The 25,695-nt window shown below is 40.3% G+C and overlaps 1 protein-coding gene across 1 annotated transcript in view; it reads right to left on the bottom strand.

Moving 5' to 3' along the window:
• The window catches only part of DCX (doublecortin), a 114,283-nt gene that overhangs the window by 18,651 nt on the left and 69,937 nt on the right, over positions 1-25,695 (bottom strand). The window contains 2 exon segments of the mRNA XM_033201367.1: positions 1,579-1,701; positions 3,709-3,811. Coding sequence (XP_033057258.1) covers positions 1,579-1,701; positions 3,709-3,811 — 226 coding nt within the window.

Raw genomic sequence — 25,695 nt, 5'->3', positions numbered from 1 at the left:
GTAAAATAGGTACTGTTGTGCATCTATTTATTCACAAATATACTGGAGCATCTACTAGGGGCCAGGCACTGTGCTCTGCACTGATGATATGAAAATGAACCTATCACATTACCTTTGAGGGGCTCAGTATTTAATTGGGGAAGTAGACAGGTAAACACATACTTTACAACACAGTGTGGTGAATATTACCCCAAAGATATGAATGGCATGCTATGGTATTGTAGAAACTGGAACAATTATCTCTATGTGAGGTCTTGAAGGATGAATAGGAGCTTTCAAGCAAAAAAGGCTGATGGGTTAGAGGAATGGCATTCCAGGTATGGGGGAACAGGGAGTGCAAAGACATGGAAGTACTAAAAGCCTGGGCTGCCTTTTCATACTTCAATTTCCTCAACCCAAGAATAAAAAAATGACTGGTGATATGTATGCTCCTGGCAGTGTGAGGCAGGCAGTACAGGCTATTCATCTTGGCACAAGCATTTCAAAGCCATCAGGCTGCTCATCATGCCCCAAACTGAAGGGGCTTTTTGTTTTCCCAATGCTCTCAGACTGTAAGAATTCTCATGATAAACTCTGAGCCTTGGGATGACAAATGTATGTCTTTTGGAACATATAGTTTCCTTAGTGTGAAGAACCTCAAATGGTGCATAAACCTAAGCTTCTGAACTTGGATTCAGAGGCCTTTTATTGTTTATATTTGTTATAAAAGAATGGAAGACATTGCCTCTTAGGTCAGTGTCACTCAAACTGTAGGTCCAAGACAAGATAGGGTTCACATCAGAATGCAAATCAACATACTGCTGTCTTCATCAATGAAATCAGGCTCTGAAAAAAAGTCAGCTGAGCTAAGTGGTTTGCTTCCTGGCATAGTTTATTTACATTTGGCACAAGCTCCTAATCTTGCCACAGACTGACTGGTAACAAATAGTTCATGGGTTGGCAGTGATCAATAGAGCACATGTTTTAGATAACTCACTATCCACTATATAAAATCTTCTATGGCAAATCTCTTTGTTTTCTGGTCTATGCTTTAATTTCCCATTGTGAGGTTTATATAATTTATGTTGTCTCCCTATATATGTGGCATATATATATATATATAGTGTACTTGTTTCCTTTTTGTTTTGGCTTCTAATTACTTCAGAGTCAAATTTAAAGCTCAAGTGAGTCAACTATGTTGACACTTTGGGGTATTGTTTTTTATATTCTTTTTCTTGATTCTGATTTTTAATTTCAGGTTTATGGTTAACTTGATTATTCAATTGAATATGTTTTTGCCACATGATGTTGAAGATGATGAAAATGATGACAACCATGACAGTAAGCATTACAGCAAGCATAGACAATGGGCCAGGTTTCTGGTTTGCATCCATTTGAGTGGAATAATGGTTGTAGCTGTGCCTCCATGACTCCAAACAAGTTTGACTGTTTAGTCCCTGAATTGACAGAATAGGGTTTCATGGAGACACAGTAGTGCTCATGAGGAACTGATTCCTCTGCATGCAGACAGTATTGTCCTCCATAAATGAAGTCAGCGTGCACAGTTAGGAAAAGAGCACTCACCGTCTTGGTCGTTACCTGAGTCAGCTGGAGACTTGCTTCGGCGCATAGGACCAGGGCTCTTGGCTGAACTCTTCTGAGGTGTTGGGGATGCCTTTGGGCCAGCTGTGGCTGATGGGTTTCCCTTCATGACTCGGCATTCTGGGGCCAAAGGACACAAACAGCTTAGTAGAGGGTAAAACAGGCTCAGCATGTTATCAGCCTCTGGAAACCGGAATAACCCCCACAGGCCAAAGGACCTAAATGGGTCAGGACTACAATGTGGTCCTTATTATTAGTAGGAGCCATGGTTCTGGGGAGGGAGGCATTAGGGAAACCTTCAAAAGCCACCTGGGCTAAACTAGGTGTTTAAGCCCCTGAATTATGAAAACAAGGGCAAGAGTCCAAAAACAGGTCAAGTAGGCAGTTAAATAGTCAACTCAATCATTTATGGACAAGCTAGCTATGTCTCAGAATAGCACCTATTGATATAATGTTTAATTAATTTCCCTGAACTAGAGATTAACAGCTCAGAGGTTACAGCTACACAGATGAAACATCCATTGACTAATCTGAAGGAGAAGTAGAGAGCTACCACTTACTGTCTATTACATGCCACATGTTGTAATAGTCACATGATGGATATCATGTCACTTTATATAAATAAGCACTATGACCACCACTATCTTGCATTTACCGAGTTCTTTTCGATTTCCCATGTATGTTATTATAATCCCTTATGGGGGGTTAATGAATAAATGGGCCAGCAGTGACTCTGCCACTCAAAACTTAAGAAAGATTGCTGGTGTATGGGAGAGTCTGCCAAACGTTTTGTATTTGCCCTAGCCTCAGTCTGACGCCCTTAGAACACCCTCTCTATGCAGCACTCAGCATCCCCTTCTATGGTCATTTTGGGCACTAATAGTGCTAATTTATTAGAAGGATTATTATACTCATTTTGCTGATGAGAGTACAAAAAACTTAACCCCCTTGCCTAGGGCCACAAAACAAGAAATTAGTAAAGCAAGGAATAAAAGTCAAGTCTCCTGAGTTTCAGTTTGGTGCTCTTTTAGCTACAGTTTTTCCAACCTTGTGCTGTGATGCAAAAAAGGGGAATCAAACAGCAGAGTAGAGGATATAGTCTTTCCTTTAAACACTTTCTTGTTGCCTCCTACTTAAAGGTGCATTGAATATAAATTAAACAGAAAGATTAGAGGAGCTTTTGTGGTAAATTGAATATTTTAGGAAACTGAGTTAAGCAGAAAGCCCCTTTTTGTTTGTTTCACTTCTTGTTTTGTTTGGTGTCCTTTAGTGATCACTGTCCAGAGCTGAAGATACAGAAGGTATAGGAATTGGACATAACCTGGGGTTTGTTTAGCTTCTCTATAGTCATTGCCTCTTCCTAAAGGGAATACAGCAGAAATGCCACCTCTTGTGGGGTTCTTGTCACTTGAGTTGTTTATAAAGTCTATGTTAGCAAAATTCCCTTTGATTTTTTTTCACACTTTGCTTCTCCTAAATGGGAAATATGCTCTGAATGTGTCTTTCCATCAGCATCACATTCTACCCTTGTTGCTGCGTGAGCTAATTAACCTTTAATGTATACCTGGAGCTTGGACTCAAACAAAGGGAGATGGAAGACGATTAGATCCTTCTTATTATTAGCAACCCTCTGCAATCCTGAATCACAAGGCAGATGAATGGGGCAGCAAGTCTGATAGTGTGAAAAGGGTTTGACACTAAGAATACTGTGGAAAAATCTCTCTAAATTGGAACCATAATCATGAGCTAAGTAGCTGGAGGATGCTGAATGGGGAAAAAAAAGGATATGGATAATAGCCAAGTTCTGACTGAAAATATTCCTTCCTGTGGTCTGATTGTGCCTGTTATCCCATGTGACACGATATATGATTCAAGAAATATGGTCACTATTGGAGCAGACAGTGAGTTTTATTGAGTTTGGAGCCTGGGACTCTGGGACGTCCAGTCAGTCTTTCAGTCTTACATGGGTCATGACCCATGTATCCAAATATACAGGAGAAAGACTAACATTATAAGCCCTTGAAGGATCAGGCATGGATGTTTTCCACCCTATATACACCCATGGAAATCCTAAGGGATAGAAGGAGAGAGAACAATGGAGGAATAAAACCCAGTGGTTATGCTTACCATTTTCATCCAGAGAAAAATCATCCTGAGCATAGCGAAATTTTTCAGGACCACAGGCAATAAACACATCATCATCACCAAAGAAATCATGGAGACAGGTTACCTATGGAGAAAGCAGAAACACTGATTGGTATATGATGGCCCTGACAATGAACTTCACACTACATTGACAAGGAGAAAAGCTTCCCATCTAGGCCATCATCTCAGCTCCCAGGAGTTTTCTTTTTCTTAAAACACCTACCACACTCATAGTCTGAATCATGATCCCTAGTGAGTGATGATACACTGAGTACCATTGTCTGTCCATGTTTCAAGTGTGGTAGTTTCAATTGAGTCATGAGTAAGACTGAGACCATGTCCAAATGGAATGCCCTTTTCTGAAGAAAAGTCAACCAGCAGATGGCCCTACAAATGTCATCTTTTCTCAGAGCCTCAAAGACAGGGAGCTCCTGGCCCAACTCTAGGGTGAGGGACTGGGCCAAGGCAGATGAGCAAAATCTTCTGCAGCCTGACTGTAGCTGACCCAGAAGTGGAAATGTGCTGCTTCATCTGAATGAGTTCTAAAAGGACATCATTTCTTAACTGCTTTGGACACACAAAAATTGAACTTTTGCTAAAAGCTGGCCAAGAACCTGGTAGTGGCCCAAAATACCATTTCTTCCTGTGAAACCAGAAGAGGAAAACTTAAAGCTTCATCTGAGCAATTGGTCCCAATAGGCCTGAGTTTCTACTGGTAGAGCCATGTTCCCAGGACCCTCATGCCTGCTAGCATCCTAAGCATTACTGCTTCTCCACAACAGACAGACAGTCTCCCCAACCCCCTTTCTGCATAAAGAGATGAGGGTCCCTGGGAAAGTATGGCGCTCCCTGCAGTCTCCCCACTTCTCGGCTTTCCTAATTACATCTGATAATTAGTACAGCACATCAGGGAAACCCCTGGAGGAACCATAGAGTCAAAACATACTTATCCCACCTCTTAGTTTGAAAGTGTTCAAAACCTCTAATTGTTCTAAGTTTCCCATTCAAGCTGCCAGCAATGGCTTTTCAAAGGGATGGTGCTCACAGACTAACAACAGCTTGCTGGGTGCAGAGAGCAATATGTTACATTAGAAAAATATTTATATTAATAACAAATCCCCCACCCAAGGTTAACTCAATCCCTGTTTTCCCAGACAAAATGATTGCAAGCCTTACACAAAAGGCGATATACTTAAAGGTTATCCCTATTGTGTCAGCCTCTCAATCATCCAAGAGATGCCCAGAGAAGAGAAGGCGACTCGAAGGACTGCGGGTCACTCTCATTAAGCCTTTTTCCAGTCCTGGGTCTTGACCTCATCAAATTGGCCAACACCTTTCTTCAACCCACTTGTCCTTCACCCATTCATTCCACCATCACAGAATGACAATCAGAGCTACAAACGAATTGAATGCTTACTCTGTGACAGGCACTCTAGTAAGTACTTCCAAATCTGTCATCTCATTTTACCCTCACAAGAAACCCTAGAAGTCAGTATTTATTGTCATTATTATTTTAGACTTGAGAAAACTGAGACCCAGAGACAATAAGTAAGTTTTCCAGGTGGAAATCAATGAAGACAAATAAACACAGATCTATCTAACTTCAAAGCCTTTCCTTTTAACCACTTGGCAATACAAAGCACTTACATATAGATCAGTCACTGGGGAGACAATGATGAATAAGACTCAGGCCATGACTTCATGGAGCTAACAGTCTGATGAGGTGAGATACATTGAAATAGAGTATTTCAATTTAGTGTCATGAGTGCTAGGATGGGAGTATCTGTTGGTGCCATGAAAGCTATTTATTACCATGTCCAAATGACCCTAGTCACTAGTTAGCACTGTTAGTTCAATAGGCATCCTGCATATTGTCCTAGTAGTGGATCCAATGACAGAGGCTACATGGTTTTGATCCTAGCTGCAGACCTCTCACCAACATCTTGGACCTAGGCTTAATAAAACGCAGAGTTCTTAACTCTGATACACCAAATATCTCTGAACTATTTACCTGCCACCACATCCTTGACCCTGAAGATCTCTGCCTTTTCTTCTTCTTCTTCTTCTTCTTCTTCTTCTTCTTCTCCTTCTCCTCCTCCTCCTCCTCCTCCTTCTCCTTCTCCTTCTTCTTTTTGTTGAGATGGAGTCTCACTCTGTCCCCCAGGTTGGAGTGCAATGGCACAGTCTTGGCTCACTGCCAGCTCTGCTTCCCAGGTTGACGCCATTCTCCTGACTCAGCCTCCCGAGTAGCTGGGACTACAGGCGCCCCCCCACCACACCTGGCTAATTTTTTTGTATTTTTAGTAGAGACGAGGTTTCACTGTGTTAGCCAGGATGGTCTTGATCTCCTGACCTCGTGATCCGCCTGCCTCAGCCTCCCAAAGTGCTGGGATTACAGGTGTGAACCACCGCGCCCGGCCGATCTCTGCCATATCTTCTTATTCGAGGCTGCCTTTGACCCTGACTAGCTGTCTTTATTTTTGGTCATGAGTCAGGAACACCTCACCCGTGAGTGTCCCTCTGTTAGTGGTCTCAAGGATTTAGCACTTTGTTTCAAGACCTGCCTGTATTTTCATGAGGACTCCCTTAGTTCTCCCCGTTGGATCACAGGTTTCTGAATCTAACAGCCCAATTTATACCTTCCAATATATCTTCCTGTGGTTCCTTGTAGAGAGCTTATCACATAGTGAAAATTTACTTAGGGCTGTTTCTGCCTCAACTGCATGCAAAGAAGGTAAGATATAGGAACAATCAGCAGCTTTGTAAGGATATACAAAGACAGAAAAGTAGGAATAAGAAAGATGAAATCAATTGCAGCAGACAATGGAGAGTAGCATTTAGAGACTTTAAAAGGCAACACAAACAAATTTAGGAACAAGAAAGTAGAAATAATGCGAATTCAGAAACTATTCGTCACATAACTATGCGAATTAGTTTGAAAACAAATGAAATGGATGATTTTTAAGAAAAGTCTAGGCCAGGCGCAGTGGCTCACGCCTGTAATCCCAGCACTTTGGGAGGCCGAGGCGGGTGGATCACGAGGTCAGGAGTTCGAGATCATCCTGGCCATCATGGTGAAACCCCGTCTCTACTAAAATACAAAAAATTAGTCAGGCGTGGTGGTGCAAGCCTGTAACCCCAGCTACTGGTGGAGGGGGGCAGGGGCAGGGGAGCTGAGGCAGGAGAATTGCTGGAACCTGGGAGCAGAGATTGCAGTGAGCTGAGATCACGCAACTGCACTCCTGCCCAGCGACAGAGAGAGACTCCATCAAAAAAAAAAAACAAAAAGAAAAAAAGAAAAATCTCAATAATCGAATTAGTTCAAAAAGAAATAGAAAATTGAAACGAGGCAAGATGGCTGAATAGGAACAGCTCCAGTCTCCAACTCCCGGCGCGAGTGACACAGAAGACCAGTGATTTCTGCATTTTCAACTGAGGTCCTGGGGTCATCTCACCGGGGAGTGTCAGACAATCGGTGCTGGTCAGCTGCTGCAGCCCGACCAGCGAGAGCTGAAGCAGGGCGAGGCATTGCCTCACCTGGGAAGCGCAAGGGGGAAGGGAATCCCTTTTCCTAGCCAGGGGAACTGAGACACACAACACCTGGAAAATCGGGTAATTCCCACCCCAATACTGCGCTTTAAGCAAACAGGCACACCAGGAGATTATACCCACACCTGGCCAGGAGGGTCCCACGGCCACGGAGCCTCCCTCATTGCTAGCACAGCAGTCTGCGATCTAACCGCAAGGCAGCAGCGAGGCTTGGGGAGTGGCCTGCCATTGCTGAGGCTTAAGTAGGTAAACAAAGCCGCTGGGAAGCTCGAACTGGGTGCAGCTCACAGCAGCTCAAGGAAACCTGCCTGTCTCTGTAGACTTCACCTCTGGGGACAGGGCACAACTAAACAATAATAGGGGAAGCAGAAGAGGCCTGTGCAGATGCGAACGACTCTGTCTGACAGCTTTGAAGAGAGCAGTGGATCTCCCAACACGGAGGTTGAGATCTGAGAAGGAACAGACTGCCTGCTCAAGTGGGTCCCTGACCCCTGAGTAGCCTAACTGGGAGACATCCCCCACTAGGGGCAGTCTGACACCCCAAACCTCACAGGGTGGAGTACACCCCTGAGAGGAAGCTTCCAAAGTAAGAATCAGACAGATATACCCGCTGTTCAGCAATATTCTATCTTCTGCAACCTCTGCTGCTGATACCCAGGCAAACAGGGTCTGGAGTGGACCTCAAGCAATCTCCAACAGACCAACAGCTGAGGGTCCTGACTATTAGAAGGAAAACTATCAAACAGGAAGAACACCTATACCAAAACCCCATCATTACGTCACCATCATCAAAGACCAGAGGCAGATAAAACCACAAAGATGGGGAAGAAGCAGGGCAGAAAAGCTGGAAATTCAAAAAATAAGAGCACATCTCCCCCTGCAAAGGAGCGCAGCTCATCACCAGCAACGGATCAAAGCTGGTCAGAGAATGACTTTGACGAGATGAGAGAAGAAGGCTTCAGTCCATCAAACTTCTCAGAGCTAAAGGAGGAATTACATACCCAGCGCAAAGAAACTAAAAATCTTGAAAAAAGAGTGGAAGAATTGATAGCTAGAATAATTAATGCAGAGAAGGTCATAAATGAAATGACAGAGATGAAAACCATGACATGAGAAATACGTGACAAATCCACAAGCTTCAGTAACCGACTCGATCAACTGGAAGAAAGAGTATCAGCAATTTAGGATCAAATGAATGAAATGAAGCGAGAAGAGAGAACAAAAAGAAAAACAAGAAAAAAGAAATGAACAAAGCCTGCAAGAAGTATGGGATTATGTAAAAAGACCAATCTACGTCTGATTGCGGTGCCTGAAAGTGAGGGGGAAAATGGAACCAAGTTGGAAAACACTCTTCAGGATATCATCCAGGAGAACTTCCCCAACCTTGTAGGGCAGGCCAACATTCAAATTCAGGAAATACAGAGAACACCACAAAGATACTCATCGAGAAGAGCAACTCCAAGACACTAATTGCCAGATTCACCAAAGTTGAAATGAAGGAAAAAATCTTAAGGGCTGCCAGAGAGAAAGGTCGGGTTACCCACAAGGGAAGCCCATCAGACTAACAGCAGACCTCTCCGCAGAAACTCTACAAGCCAGAAGAGAGTGGGGGCCAATATTCAACGTTCTTTTTTTTTTTTTTTTTTTTGAGACGGAGTCTCGCTCTGTCGCCCAAGCTGGAGTGCAGTGGCCAGATCTCAGCTCACTGCAAGCTCGCCTCCCAGGTTCACGCCATTCTCCTGCCTCAGCCTCCGAGTAGCTGGGACTACAGGCGCCCGCCTCCTCGCCCGGTAGTTTTTTGTATTTTTTAGTAGAGACGGGGTCTTCACCGTGTTAGCCAGGATGGTCTCGATCTCCTGACCTTGTGATCCGCCCGTCTCGGCCTCCCAAAGTGCTGGGATTACAGGCTTGAGCCACCGTGCCCGGCCTCAACGTTCTTAAAGAAAAGAATTTTCAACCCAGAATTTCATATCCAGCCAAACTAAGTTTCATAAGTGAAGGAGAAATAAAATCCTTTACAGATAAGCAAATGCTTAGAGATTTTGTCACCACCAGGCCTGCCTTACAAGAGACCTGAAGGAAGCCCTAAACATGGAAAGGAACAACTGGTACCAGCCATTGCAAAAACATGCCAAAATGTGAAGACCATCGAGGCTAGGAAGAAACTGCATCTACTAACGAGCAAAATAACCAGTTAATATCATAATGGCAGGATCAAGTTCACACATAACAATATTAACTTAAATGTTAATGGACTAAATGCTCCAATTAAAAGACACAGACTGGCAAACTGGATAAAGAGTCAAGACCCATCAGTCTGCTGTATTCAGGAGACCCATCTCACATGCAGAGACATACATAGGCTCAAAATAAAGGGATGGAGGAAGATCTACCAGCAAATGGAGAACAAAAAAAAGCAGGGGTTGCAATCCTAGTCTCTGATAAAACAGACTTTAAACCATCAAAGATCAAAAGAGACAAAGAAGGCCATTATATAATGGTAAAGGGATCAATTCAACAGGAAGAGCTAACTATCCTAAATATATATGCACCCAATACAGGAGCACCCAGATTCATAAAGCAAGTCCTTAGAGACTTACAAAGAGACTTAGACTCCATACAATAATAATGGGAGACTTCAACACTCCACTGTCAACATTAGACAGATCAACGAGACAGAAAGTTAACAAGGATATCCAGGAATTGAACTCATCTCTGCACCAAGCCAACCTAATAGACATCTATAGAACTCTCCACCCCAAATCAACAGAATATACATTCTTCACAGCACCATATCACACTTATTCCAAAATCGACCACATAATTGGAAGTAAAGCACTCCTTAGCAAATGTAACAGAACAGAAATTATAACAAACTGTCTCTCAGACCACAGTGCAATCAAACTAGAACTCAGGACTAAGAAACTCAATCAAAACCGCTCAACTACATGGAAACTGAACAACCTGCTCCTGAATGACTACTGGGTACATAACGAAATGAAGGCAGAAATAAAGATGTTCTTTGAAACCAATGAGAACAAAGATACAACATATCAGAATCTCTGGGACACATTTAAAGCAGTGTGTAGAGGGAAATTTATAGCACTAAATGCCCACAAGAGAAAGCTGGAAAGATCTAAAATTGACACTCTAACATCACAATAAAAGAACTGGAGAAGCAGGAGCAAACACATTCAAAAACTAGCAGAAGGCAAGAAATAACTAAGATCAGAGCAGAACTGAAGGAGATAGAGACACAAAAACTCTCCAAAAAATCAATGAATCCAGGAGTTGGTTTTTTGAAAAAATCAACAAAATTGACAGACCGCTAGCTAGACTAATAAAGAAGAAAAGAGAGAAGAATCAAATAGACGCAATAAAAATGATAAAGGGGATATCACCACGGACCCCACAGAAATACAAACTACCATCAGAGAATACTATAAACACTTCTACGCAAATCAACTAGAAAATCTAGAAGAAATGGATAATTTCCTGGACACTTACACTCTTCCAAGACTAAACCAGGAAGAAATTAAATCTCTGAATAGACCAATAGCAGGCTCTGAAATTGAGGCAATAATTAATGGCCTACCAACCAAAACAAGTCCAGGACCAGATGGATTCACAGCTGAATTCTACCAGAGGTACAAGGAGGAGCTGGTACCATTCCTTCTGAAACTATTCCAATCAATAGAAAAGAGGGAATCCTCCCTAACTCATTTTACGAGGCCAACATCATCCTGATACCAAAGCCTGGCAGAGACACAACAAAAAAAGAGAATTTTAGACCAATATCCCTGATGAACATCGATGCAAAAATCAACAATAAAATACTGGCAAACCAGATTCAGCAGCACATGAAAAAGTTTATCCACCATGATCAAGTGGGCTTCATCCTGGGATGCAAGGCTGGTTCAACATTCGCAAATCAATAAACGTAATCCAGCATATAAACAGAACCAAAGACAAGAACCACATGATTATCTCAATAGATGCAGAAAAGGCTTTTGACAAAATTCAACAGCCCTTCATGCTAAAAACGCTCAATAAATTCGGTATTGATGGAACGTACCTCAAAATAATAAGAGCTATTTATGACAAACCACAACCAATATCATACTGAATGGGAAAAAAACTGGAAAAATTCCCTTTGAAAACTGGCACAAGACAGGGATGCCCTCTCTCACCACTCCTATTCAACATAGTGTTGGAAGTTCTGGCTAGGGCAATCAGGCAAGAGAAAGAAATAAAGGGTATCCAGTTAGGCAAAGAAGAAGTCAAATTATCCCTGTTTGCAGATGACATGATTGTATATTTAGAAAACCCCATTGTCTCAGCCGAAAATCTCCTTAAGCTGATAAGCAACTTCAGCAAAGTCTCAGGATACAAAATTAATGTGCAAAAATCACAAGCATTCTTATACACCAGTAACAGACAAACAGAGAGCCAAATCATGAATGAACTTCCATTCACAATGCTTCAAAGAGAATAAAATACCTAGGAATCCAACTTACAAGGGATGTGAAGGACCTCTTCAAGGAGAACTATAAACCACTGCTCAGTGAAATAAAAGAGGACACTAACAAATGGAAGAACATACCATGCTCATGGATAGGAAAAATCAATATCATGAAAATGGCCATACTGCCCAAGGTTATTTATAGATTCAATGCCATCCCCATCAAGCTACCAATGAGTTTCTTCAGAGAATTCGAAAAAACTGCTTTAAAGTTCATATGAAACCAAAAAAGAGCCTGCATTGCCAAGACAATCCTAAGTCAAAAGGACAAAGCTGGAGGCATCACGCTACCTGACTTCAAACTATACTACAAGGCTACAATAACCAAAACAGCATGGTACTGGTACCAAAACAGAGATATAGACCAATGGAACAGAACAGAGTCCTCAGAAATAATACCACACATCTACAGCCATCTGATCTTTGACAAACCTGAGAGAAACAAGAAATGGGGAAAGGATTCCCTATTTAATAAATGGTGCTGGGAAAATTGGCTAGCCATAAGTAGAAAGCTGAAACTGGATCCTTTCCTTACTCCTTATACGAAAATTAATTCAAGATGGATTAGAGAGTTAAATGTTAGACCTAATACCATAAAAACCCTAGAAGAAAACCTAGGTAGTACCATTCAGGACATAGGCATGGGCAAGGACTTCATGTCTAAAACACCAAAAGCAACGGCAGCAAAAGCCAAAATTGACAAATGGGATCTCATTAAACTAAAGAGCTTCTGCACAGCAAAAGAAACTACCATCAGAGTGAACAGGCAACCTACAGAATGAGAGAAAAATTTGGCAATCTACTCATCTGACAAAGGGCTAATATCCAGAATCTACAAAGAACTCAAACAAATTTACAAGAAAAAAACAAACAACCCCATCAAAAAGTGGGCAAAGGATATGAACAGACATTTCTCAAAAGAAGACATTCATACAGCCAACAGACACATGAAAAAATGCTCATCATCACGGCCATCAGAGAAATGCAAATCAAAACCACAATGAGATACCATCTCATACCAGTTAGAATGGCAATCATTAAAAAGTCAGGAAACAACAGGTGCTGGAGAGGATGTGGAGAAATAGCAACACTTTTACACTGTTGGTGGGATTGTAAACTAGTTCAACCATTATGGAAAACAGTATGGCGATCCCTCAAGGATCTAGAACTAGATGTCATAGATGACCCAGCCATCCCACTACTGGGTATATACCCAAAGGATTATAAATCATGCTGCTATAAAGACACATGCACACGTATGTTTATTGCGGCACTATTCACAATAGCAAAGACTTGGAATCAACTGAAATGTCCATCTGTGACAGACTGGATTAAGAAAATGTGGCACATATACACCATGGAATATTATGCAGCCATACAAAAGGATGAGTTTGAGTCCTTTGTAGGGACATGGATGCAGCTGGAAACCATCATTCTTAGCAAACTATCACAGAACAGAAAACCAAACACCCCATGTTCTCACTCATAGGTGGGGACTGAACAATGAGATCACTCGGACTAGGGAAGGGGAACATCACACACTGGGGCCTATCATGGGGAGGGGAGGGGGGAGGGAGGAGGGATTGCATTGGGGAGTTATACATGATATAAATGATGAATTGATGGATGCTGACGAGTTGATGGGTGCAGCACACCAACATGGCACAAGTATACATATGTAACAAACCTGCACGTTATGCACATGTACCCTAGAACTTAAAGTATAATAATAAAAAAAAGAAAAGAAAAAAAAAGAAAAAAGAAAATTGAAACTAGCTAATAGCTGTAAAAAAGAATTTAGTAAATGCTTCAAACAGCAACCTTCCCTGCAAAGTCACCAGAGCATTCATTTTGGAGGTATTTGTGGAAATTGCTTCCTAAAAAGAAAATCTAAAAGCTCCAAAGCAGCCGCCATCTCAGACACATGCCATGATATCCTATTGTAGGACAATAATGCTTTACATATTCCTCCAGGGGTTGCTGTTATAATGACCCACCCTCCTCCAACCACAAGCCTCTCCACCCTACCCAGGCTTTGGAAAAAGCCTTTGGATAACCCCTCCTTGGGGAGCTTCTAAGAAAAGCAAAGTCCCCTATGCTTCTGACAGACTCAACAATGGTGTTGCTGGCTTCAAACACAATCATGCTACAATCCAGCTGTTCAGCATCAGATGTCTTTGTGTGATCCCATTCCACATTTTACTGGCTCCCAAATGCAGACAAATGTACTTTGTGCATGTAGATACCCAGCTTTCCTAAATGTCTTGGCTATTGAGATACAGCAGCCCCCCATCTTTGTTACAGTGTTGGGAAAATAGAATGCTCTCCATCTTAAATAAGAGGAACTCAAAGCACAGTGAGTTGAAGTGTCCCAAGGATACACAGCTGGCTCATGACAGAATTGGGACTAGCATTCAGGTGTTCTGCTTCAATTCAGGACAAAATAACTCAGTTGCCTGAAAGAACATATCATCCTAAAGCACTGACTTCAAAGGCATATCTATAGCCTAGGCAGGAAAGTCTATATTGTCCTAATCAATGCTGCTATGCATTAGAACATCTTACTGGATGAAAAAAATAATCTTCTTTAAGTATATTTTTAATCTATGGACAACAAAACTCCTATTCATTACTGTAACTAATAACCAAGTACATGGTGGAGAAGGAGGACAAAGAGAAGGAGGAAGAAGAGAAAGAAGAAGGAAAAGAAGGAGGAGGAGGAGAAGAAGAATGGAATATAAGAAATAATTATCAGATGAAACTCACACTCACTTAACACCTGCTTTTTAAAATTCCATGGAGGTAATGTGATACAAAGTCCACCTTAGCTAACATTATAGACGTATGATTTCCAAATTAGTTTTTTGAGATATAATTTCCATTACAAGGGAGCAACAGAAATAATAAATATAATAATCATCATAATATTACTTACAGCATTACAGCATCCTCGGGGATCAAAGGTCTTGCTGACATCAGCTTCAGTATGAATCATACTTGGATTTTTAAGTTAGGGAAGAGAACACAAAGGCATGACACCTACCTTTATAATTAATCAACTTCCAGCACAAAATCAGTAAAATCAACTCACATTAACATGGAACAATTAACTCAATGCTCTTCCTTTAAAAAAAAAAACAGCAGGTGTTGGGGGAAGGGAAGCCAGCTTGGTTGTGCATTAGTGTGAACAATAGATTATATGGATAGTCCAGTGGCTTGAATGTCAAAGTACACATGGGGAAATGGAGACAACAGATCACTGTGTCGGAGCAGTTTGAGTCTATTAGCTGCAAATAGAAACTTCACTGTGTGACTTGATTTAAGCTTGATTAGATTCTCCATCCACATATTACAGATGCTGGCAGTTCCTTTTTGAACATGCCTGATGCTAGCAGATTCTAAATTTCCCTTACCTAACTATTCAGAAAGAAATATTTTCTCAAGAAGTAAGGTCTTGCTCACATTATCTATGATGCTCACTTTTAACTTGTAAACTATTTTCATTAAAAGTTAAATTTTACTAATATTGATACATTAAGCACTTACTAGGGCAAAGGAACTCTGTAAGAGATACAAAAATGTATAATAAAGGGCCCTGTCTTCAAAGAGTTGACAACATAATAAGCAAGTCAGGATTACACAAATAATTGGAATACAAGGCAGGCTGTTGTTAGCACTATTATAAAGATGCAAAGACCAAGGGAAGCACAGAAGACAAAGAGAACAATTATAATTATGAACTGGGGAAGGCTTCACAGAGAAAAACTGAGTCTTGAAGAATGAGTGGAATATAGGTTGATGGAGGCAGAAGTGATTGCAAAACAAAGGTAGGTACCTTTTTCTTAACAAACTTAGAAAGAAAAGAGTTGCATCCTGTTGACTACAGTAAGGCATTCTAATCTTCCAAAGCTATGCACAGCACAATCGCCTAGACTCACCTGCCCACCTTCTGCACAGGCAAACCATAGAGTTGTCTATTGGTGGAATTCAGGGTGAAGAGAAGGGCAGAGAGTGTCTATGAGGAGGAGTGGCCGGAGCGGTAAAGAAGAGGGAAACACTGTGGCAAGGAACACAAACCACACTGATTTTTCTGTCTTGCCAACAGTGTGCCTTGCCTATCAAGAACGGCAGGGAAGTTTGCAAAATGAGTTAATAAAATATCAGTAAACATAACAGATGAGGCTTTTTCTAAATGTTACTGCTACTCGTATTTTGGAACATTTCCCATCTACCAGCCCTGGACCAGCTCCAGTCAGAGGTTGACACAGGGTTGGCTTGGTGAACTGCAGCAACCTTTCTGAAACAACCCTGACTTTTTTTTTTTTTTTAATCAAACTCATGCTTCTGGGGTTATCTTGAAGCCTTTCTTGCGAGTTTTTTATGACAACAACATTTTTGCCTGCGCAACAAGCTCCTTGGTTCTACAGTGCCTTTTTCTTTTTCTTTTTCTTTTTTTTTTTTTTTTGGCACAGATCTCTTTATTCAATGCCCTGAACTTCCCTAAAATCTGTGCTGAAATAATAACAATGGCACTTGCCCTTGTATGGTATTTTTACTGTTTTTGAAACACTTCCACATTTATGGTATTTTATGTTCTATTTCATACCTGTAATTCTCCTCTCAACTCAGTCCAATCAGGCTTCCATTCTCATTGTTCCACCAAGGCTACTCTTATCAAGGCCAACAATGGCTTCCATGTTGTCAAATCCAATGGTCCTTCTCTGGCCTCATCTTACTCAACCCATCAGCAACACTGGATATAAGTTGATTGAGTTCTTTTCCCTAAATACTTTTCCTTCTTTGCTTCTGTGAGATCAGTCTTCTGAATTTCTTTCTGCTTCAATATCCTTTGCTAGATTATTTTCCTTTTTTAGACTTCCAGTATTTGAAAGCCCCAGTGCTCAGGTCTTACATCTCTTTTATTTTTTACTTACATATTTTTACTAGGTGATCATATCCAGTTCTAATTCTTTACACACTGCTATGGTTTCAATGTTTGTGCCTTCCAAAACTCATGTTGAAACTTACTCTCCAGTGTGGCATTATTGAAAGGTGGGGTTTTTAAGAGGTGATTGGGTCATGAGGGCTCTGGATGAATGGGTTAATGGATTAATGAGTTATCATGGGAAGAGAACTGGTGGCTTTATAAGAAGAGAAAGTGAGACCTGAGCTAGCATGTTCAGTCCCCTTGCCATGTGATGCCCTATACAACCTTGGAACTCTACAGAAAGTCCCTACCAGCAAGAAGACCCTCACCAGATTTGGCCCCTTGACCTTGAACTTTGCAGCCTCCAGGACTGTAAGAAATAAATTATGTTTCTTTATAAATTACCCAGCTTCAGGTATTCTGTTATAAGCAACAGAAAATTAACTAAGATACATGCCATATATATACTGAATACTCACACATTGATATCTCCAGGTCCTTCTTACCCCTGTACTCTAGACCTGCATATCCATCCAACTGCCTGTTCAATATCTCCACTTGCTTGTCTGATAGGCATCCCACGTTTAATATGCTCAAGACTAAATTCTTACTTCTCTCCTCCGTATTTTACCTCCCTTCAGCCTTCCTTATCTTAAAGAAAAGGCACAATTCACACAGTTACCCAAACCAGAAACCTGAGAGTCATTTTACATTAGGAGCCACTTTTCTCCCTCTCCCTGGTCACAGTACTAGTCCAAAATATACTACAATATTGTCTCACAACTGTTCTCTAGGCAGCATGCCCTCCCCATGCCCTACAAATGCCTATTCTGTTTTGCATAAAGCAGTCAGAGTAGTATTTTACTATTTTAATCAGGAATATCACTCTTCTGTTTAAAACTCTTAAAAGTCTACCCATCACAGATAGAGTAAAATCCAAACATTTTAGCTCCCTGGGTGGGGGAAGGGCAGCATCCATCTCTATAGCTCCAGGCCACACTTTTCCCCTGCTGGAGCCAGGGAGCTGTACTGCTTGGTCCCAAGACGTGTCCCCAACAGCCCAGCACACTGGCTGTGGCAGACTGTGGCCAGAGTGCCTCTTCAGGCCTGACCCGGACTCATACTTCCTCACTGGGTGGGGCTTCCCTGCAGGAACTCTATTAACTCTAGCCAGAGGCTCAGGGGCAGATCTCTGATCTCCGTGGGCCTGAACCCGTAGGGGTAGGGGTGGCTGCAGTCTCTGTAGACCAGCAGACTTAGTCTTTCTTCGTGGTAGTTCTGAGGAATCAGGGCAGCCCAGATGAGTGGGTTTCCCCACAATGAGGCACAGCCCCTCCACCAAGGGACAAAGTGCATCATTAAATGGGTCCTGTTCCCTGTGCCACCTGACTGGATGAGACCCTTCAACAGGGGTTGTCAGACAAACCCATACAGGAGCGATCCTACTGGCATTAGGTTGGTGCCCTTTGAGGTCAGACATACCAGAAGAAGGAAGAGCACCCATCTTTTCTGTTTCTCCAGCCTCCTTGAGTGACATCTCTAGGCATGGAATGAACTAGATGAATAGGCCTGAAGTGAACCCCCAGCAAACCACAGCCACCCTACATAAGAGGGACCTGAGCATTGAAAGAAAAACAAACAAACAGAAAGCAACAACAACAGCATCAACAACAACCAAAGAGCCCCCACAAAAACCCCATGCAAAGGTCAGCAGCCTCAAAGATTGAAACTAGACAAACTCATGAAGATGAGAAAGAATCAATGAAAAAATGCTGAAAACCCAAAAGCCCAGAGTACCTCTTCTCCTCCAAATGATCTCAATGTCTCTGCAAGGGCACAGAATTGGAAGGAGGATGAGATGGACAAATTGACAGAAGCAGGCTTTGGAAGATGGGTAATAAAAAAAACTACGCTGAGCTAAAGGAGTATGTTCTAACCCAATGCAAAGAAGCTAAGAACTTTGATTAAAGGTTAGAGGAGCTGCTAACTAGAATAACCACCTTAGAGAGAGATACAAATGACCTGATGGAGCTGGAAAATACAGCACGAGAACTTCATGAAGCATACACAAGTATTAATAGCCAACTTGACCAAGTAGAAGAAAGGATATCAGAGTTGGAAGACCATTGTACTGAAATAAGGCATGCAGAAAAGACTAGAGAAAAAAGAATGAAAAGGAATGAACAAACCCTCCAAGAAATATGGGACTTTGCAAAAAGACTGAATCTACTATTGATTGCAGTACATAAAGGAGACAGGGAGAATGGAAACAAGCCAAAAACCACACTTCAGGGTATTATCCAGGAGAACTTCCCCAGCCTAGCAAGACAGGCCAATATGCAAATTCAGGAAATACAGAGAACACTACTAAGATACTCCATGAGAAGAACAACCCCAAGACACATAATCATCAGATTCACCAAGGTCAAAAAGAAGGAAAAAATGTTAAGGGCAGTCAGAGAGAAAGGCCAGGTCACCTACAGAGGGAAGCCCATCAGACTAAGGGCAGACCTCTCAGCAGAAACTCTACAAGCCAGAAGAGATTGGGGGTCAATATTTAACATTCTTAAAGAAAAGAATTTTCCACCCAGAATTTCATATCCAGTCAAACTAAGCTTCATAAGCAAAGGAGAAATAAAATCCTTTCCAGATAAGCAAATGCAGAGGGATTTCATTACCACCGGGCTTGCCTTGCAAGAGCTCCTGAAAGAAGCACTAAATATGGAAAGGAAAAACTGGTACCAGCCACCGCAAAAACACACCAAAATATAAAAACCAATGACACTATGAAGAAATGGCATCAAATAGTGTGCAAAATAACCAGATAGCATCATTATGACAGGACCAGATTAACAGATATCAATACTAACCTTACATTTAAATGGACTAAATATCCAGTTAAAAGACACAGACTGGAAAATTGGATAGAGTCAAGACCCATTGGTGTGCTATATTCAGGAGATGCATCTCACGTACAAAGACACATACAGGCTCAAAATAAAGGGATGGAGGAAAATTTACCAAGCAAATGGAAAGAAAAAAGAAAAAAAGCAGGGGTTACAAACCCAGTCTCTGACAAAACAGACTTTAAACCAACAAAGATCAAAAAAAAAGACAAAGAAGGACATTACAAATTGTAAAGGGAACAATTCAACAAGAAGAGCATACATATATATATATATGTATATATATATACACATATATATATGTGTATATATATATACACATATATATGTGTATATATATATACATATATATGTGTGTATATATATATATACACATATATATATATGTATATATATATATATATATACCCAATACAGGAGAATCCACATTAAAAAAACAAGTTATTAGAGGCCTACAAAGAGACTTAGACTCCCACACAATAATAATGGGAGACTTTAACACCCCACTGTTAATATTAGACATATCAACAAGACAGAAAATTAAAAACGATATTCCAGACTTGAACTCAGCTCTGGATCAAGTGGACCTAAAAGACATCTATAGAACTCTCCACCCCAAATCAAGAGAATATACATTCTTCTCAGAACCACATCGCACTTATTCTAAAATCAACCACATAATTGGAAGTAAAACACTCCTAAGCAAATGCAAAAGAACTGAAATCCTAAGTCTCTCAGACCACAGTGCAATCAAATTAGAACTCAGGATTAAGAAACTCACTCAAAAACACACAATTACATGGAAATGAACAAACTGCTCCTGAATGGCTCCTGGTTAAATAATAAAACTAAGGCAGAAATCAAGAAGTTCTTTGAAATCAAAGAGAACGAAGAGACAACGTACCAGAATCCCTGGGACACAGCTAAAGCAGTGTTAAGAGGGAAATTTATAGCACTAAATACCCACATCAGAAACCTAGAAAGATATCAAATTGACAACCTAACATCACAATTAAAAGAGCTAGAGAGGCAAGAGCAAACTAATCCAAAAGCTAGCAAAAGACAAGAAATAACTAAGATCAGAATAGAACTGAAGGAGATAAGCACACAACCCCCCCCTCCCCAAAATCAATGAATCCAGGAGCTGGGTTTTTAAAAAATTAACAAAATAGATAGACCACTAGCTAGCCTAATAAAAAAGAAAAGAGAGAAGAAACAAATAGACACAATAAAAATGGTAAAGGGGATATCACCTCTGACCTCACAGAAATACAAACTACCATCAGAGAATACTATACACACCTCTACGCAAGTAAACTAGAAAATCTAGAAGAAATGGATAAATTCTTGGACACACTAAACCAGGAAGAAATTGAATCCCCAAATAGACCAATAACAAATTGTGAAATTGAGTCAGTAATTAATAGCCTACCAATCCGGGGGAAAAAAAAAAAAAAGCCCAGGACCAGACAGATTCACAGCCAAATTCTACAAGAGGTACAAAGAGAAGCTGGTACCATTATTTCTGAAACTATTCCAAATGACTGAAAATGAGGGACTCCTCCCTACCTCATTTCATGAAGCCAGCATCATCCTGATACCAAAACCATGAAGAAACACAACAAAAATAGAAAACTTCAGGCCAATATCTCTGATGAACACAGATGCGAAAATTTTCAGTAAAATACTGGCAGACTGGTAGCGCTGGCTCATGCCTGTAATCCCAGCACTTTGGGAGGTTAAGGTGGTCAGATCACCTGAGATCAGGAGTTTGAGACCAGCCCGGCCAACATGGTGAAACCCCGTATCTACTAAAAATACAAAAATGAGCCAGGCATGGTGGTGGGCGCCTGTAGTCCCAGCTACTCTGGAATCTGAGGCAGGAGAATTGCTTGAATCTGGGAGGCAGAGGTTGCAGTGAGTGGAGATGGTGCCACTGCACTCCAACCTGGACGACAAAATGAGACTCTGTCTCAAAAAAAAAAAAAAAAATACTGGCGAACCGAATCAAGCAGCACATCAAAAAACTTATCCATCACGAACAAGTTGGCTTCATCCTGGGATGCAAGGCTGGTTCAACATACACAAATCAATAAACATAATCCATCACATAAACAGAACCAAAGACAAAAACCACATGATTATCTCAAAAGATGCAGAAAAGGCTTTGATAAAATTCAACATTCCTTCATGTTAAAATCTCCCGATAAACTAGGTATTGATGGAACATATCTCAAAATAGTAAGAGTTATTTATAAAGACCCACAGCCAATATCATACTGAATGGGCAAAAGCTGGAAGCATTTCTTTTGAAAACTGGTACAACACAAGGATGCCCTCTCTCACCACTCCTATTCATCATAGTATTAGAAGTTCTGGCCAGGGCAATCATGTAAGAGAAATAAATAAAGGATATTGAAGTAGGAAGAGAGGAAGTAAAATTGTATCTGTTTGCAGACAACATGATTTTAAATTTAGAAAACCCCATCATCTCAGCCCCAAAACTCCTTAAACTAACAAGCAATTTCAGCAAAATCTCAGGACACAAGATCAATGCGCAAAAACCACAAGCATTCCTTTATACCAACAATAGACAAGCAGAGAACAAAATCATGAATGAATTCCCACTCACAGTGACTACCAAAAAAGAATAAAATACCTAGGAATATAGCTAACAAGGGATATGAAGGACCTCTTCAAGGAGAACTACAAACCACTGCTCAAGGAAATAAGAGAGGACACAAACAAATGGAAAAACATTTCATCCTCATGGATAGGAAAAATCAATATCGTGAAAATGGCCATATTGTCCAAAGTAATTTATATATTCAATGCAATTCCCATCAGACTACCATTTACATTCTTCACAGAATTAGGGAAAAAAAGCACTTTAAATTTCATATGGAATCAAAGAAGACCCCATATAGCCAAGACAATCTTAAGCAAAAAGAACAAAGCTGGAGGCATCATGCTACCTGACTTCAAACTATACTAAAAGGCTACAGTAACAGAAACAGCATGTTACCGGTACCAAAACAGTCACATAGACTGATGGAACAAAACAGCAACCTCAGAAATAACTCCATACATCTACAACCATCTGATCTTCGACAAACCTGACAAAAACAAGCAATGGGGAAAGCAACTCCTGTTCAATAAATGGTGCTGGGAAAAACTGACTAGCCATACGCAGAAAACTGAAACTGGACCCCTTCCTTACATCTTACACAAAAATTAACTCAATATGCATTAAAAACTTAAATGTAAAACCCAAAACCATAAGAACCCTAGAAGAAAACCTAGGCAATACCATTCAAGACATAGGCACGGACAAAGACTTCATGACAAAAACACCAAAAGCAATTGCAACAAAAGCCAAAAATGACAAATAGGTTCTAATTAAACTAAAGAGTTTCTGCACAGCAAAAGAAGCTATCATCAGAGTGAACAGGCAACCTACAGAACGGGAGAAAATTTTTGCAGTGTACCCATCTGACAAAGGTCTAATATCCAGAATTTACAAGGAACTGAAACAAAATTTACAAGAAAAAAAAAAAAAAAACCATGAAAAAGTGGGCAAAGAATATGAACAGACTTCTCAAAATAAGACATTTACATAGCCAACAAACGGGAAAAAAGCTCAACATCACTGATCATTAGAGAAATACAAATCAAAACCACAATGAGATACTATCTCATGCCAGTCATGTGTCTTTATGGCAGCATGATTTACAATCCTTTGGGTATATACCCAGTAATGGGATTGCTGGGTCAAATGGTATTTCTAGTTCTAGATCCCCGAGGAATCTCCATGCTGTCTTCCACAAAAGTTGAACTAATTTACATTCCTACTAACAGTGTAAGAGCGTTCCTATTTCTCGACAGCCTCACCAGCATCTATTGTTTCTTGACGTTTTAATAATCACCATTCTGACTGGTGTGAGATAGTATCTCATTGTGGTTTTAATTTGCATTACTCTAATGATCAGTGATGCTGAGCTTTTTTTCGTATGTTTGCTGGCCACATAATGTCTTATTTTGACAAGTCTGTTTCTATTCCACGCCCATTTTTTCATGGGGTTGTTTTTTTCTTGTAAATTTGTTTAAGTTCCTTGTAAATTCTGGATATTAGACCTTTGTCAGATGGGTACATTGCAAAATTTTTCTCCCATTCTATAGGTTGCCTGTTCACTCTGATGATAGCTTCTTCTGCTGTGCAGAAGCTCTTTAGTTTAATTAGAACCCATTTGTCAATTTTGGCTTTTGTGTCCAATCTGGAATGTTTCTTAGACTGTCAGAGCTAGAAGAGACAACAGATGAAATGGATAAGCAAAATGTGGTATATCCATAGAATGGAATATTATTAAGCTACAAAAAAGAATGCAGCTCTGATACATGCTACAACATGGACTTTGAAAACATTATATTGAGTGAAATAATGAGTCACAAAAGGACAAAGACTGTGTGATGCCACTTGCATGAAATATCTAGAAGAGACAAATTCATAGGGTCAAAAAGTAGATTAGAAGTTGCCAGCAGCTAGTGGGAGGAAGGAATAAGAAGTCATTGCTTAATGGTAACAGTTGGTTGTCATGTTAAAGGTTTAAAAAGTTCTAGAACTAGATACTGATCAAACAATATTGTGAATGTAACTAAAGCCACTGAATTGTACACATAAAATTATTAAAATTAATTTTACACATTAAAATTGCAAAATTTATGTTATACATATTTGACCAAATTAAAAACATTAAGAATATAATATACCAAAACCATTGAATTATACACTTTAAATGGGTGAATTATACACTATGTGAATAATATAACAATAAAACTGTTAAAAAAGAAATGTAAAAAAGGTTAAGATTTATTCAGAATTTAGTTATATTGTAGCCAAAAGGCCTTTTAGAATACTTATTCTGACATATTACTGTAACAGAAGTCAAATTTCACCTATGTGGAGATGTCTTACCTATTGCCCAATATAAAGTAGAACCACCACCACCATAAGAATCTAGGCTCCACAAGAGTGGAGACCTCATCTGTTTGTTCACCATTCTATCCCTACTAAGTTAAAGTACAAAAAAAAAACCCCACACATATTTAAAAATTATTATTAGCAGTAGTAACAAGCAAGAGTAAGAAGAATTTAAAACTCATAATTAAATCTTAGTTTCATAATTAAGGATATTGCAATATAATAAAGCTATCTCTGGACTACTAGTGATCACTGTCCTCTGCATCTTTTGGAAGAGTAAGTCATAAGAGATGAAATTGACTTGTTTACTTAATTCTGGATCTTTTTGTTTTCTGATTGTTTCCCTAAAAACAATACAATGTCAACCCCCTTCCCAACTAAAGACCATTTCTTTGAGTGCCTGGATCATTCTATGATGAGTTTTGTCCTTTCTCCCTCTTTCACCCATCAAAGCATCCGTTTCTTGAAGACACTGATTTCCTTTGGCTTACCTTGTGGGGCTTAGTTACAGAATATGACCCATCCCAGGGCCTTAAGAAACAGTGTTGACTAACTGATTGTGGGGGAAAAGTTGATATTCTTTTCCTACTACCTGTACCATTTTCTGGAAATTCCCAGCCCCTGTGCAGCCAGTTTACCTATTCCTATAGCAAGTCATATTGAGACTGACTCCCGTCTGATCCTCCAGCCACTAGATCTGACTGAATTGCTCTCCACTTTTGCCTGGTGAAGAGTGACTGGTCCTCAGAAGCTCTTTACATTGGTCTTTTGGCTATAAAGTACCATGAGAAACTCTTCAAATAGATCGTATTCTGTCAAGTCATTTTTTTCCACTGATCTTCTTAGCCCCACAGCCAATGGTGACTCTCTTCTCCCCATTCTAGAATTTCCCCCAGGCAACCCAGTTATACTAAATCTGGGCTGTCAGATCTCAGCTGAGATATTGGTCCTCAAATTTATTGTTTTCAACCTTTAAAATAATTTATCTTTGAATGGTGAAGGGCCATAATGATCCTACATAGTTTTTGCTGTTTTACATGTGTCAGGTGCCCTTATCTTCATTACCTTATTTGGTTGATTGGCCTAA

This window comes from Trachypithecus francoisi, unplaced genomic scaffold (assembly GCF_009764315.1).
Source record: "Trachypithecus francoisi isolate TF-2019V2 unplaced genomic scaffold, Tfra_2.0 Lachesis_group6, whole genome shotgun sequence".
In the NCBI taxonomy this organism is placed as follows: Eukaryota; Metazoa; Chordata; class Mammalia; order Primates; family Cercopithecidae; genus Trachypithecus; species Trachypithecus francoisi.
This window is presented reverse-complemented; position numbering and strand designations above follow the sequence as displayed.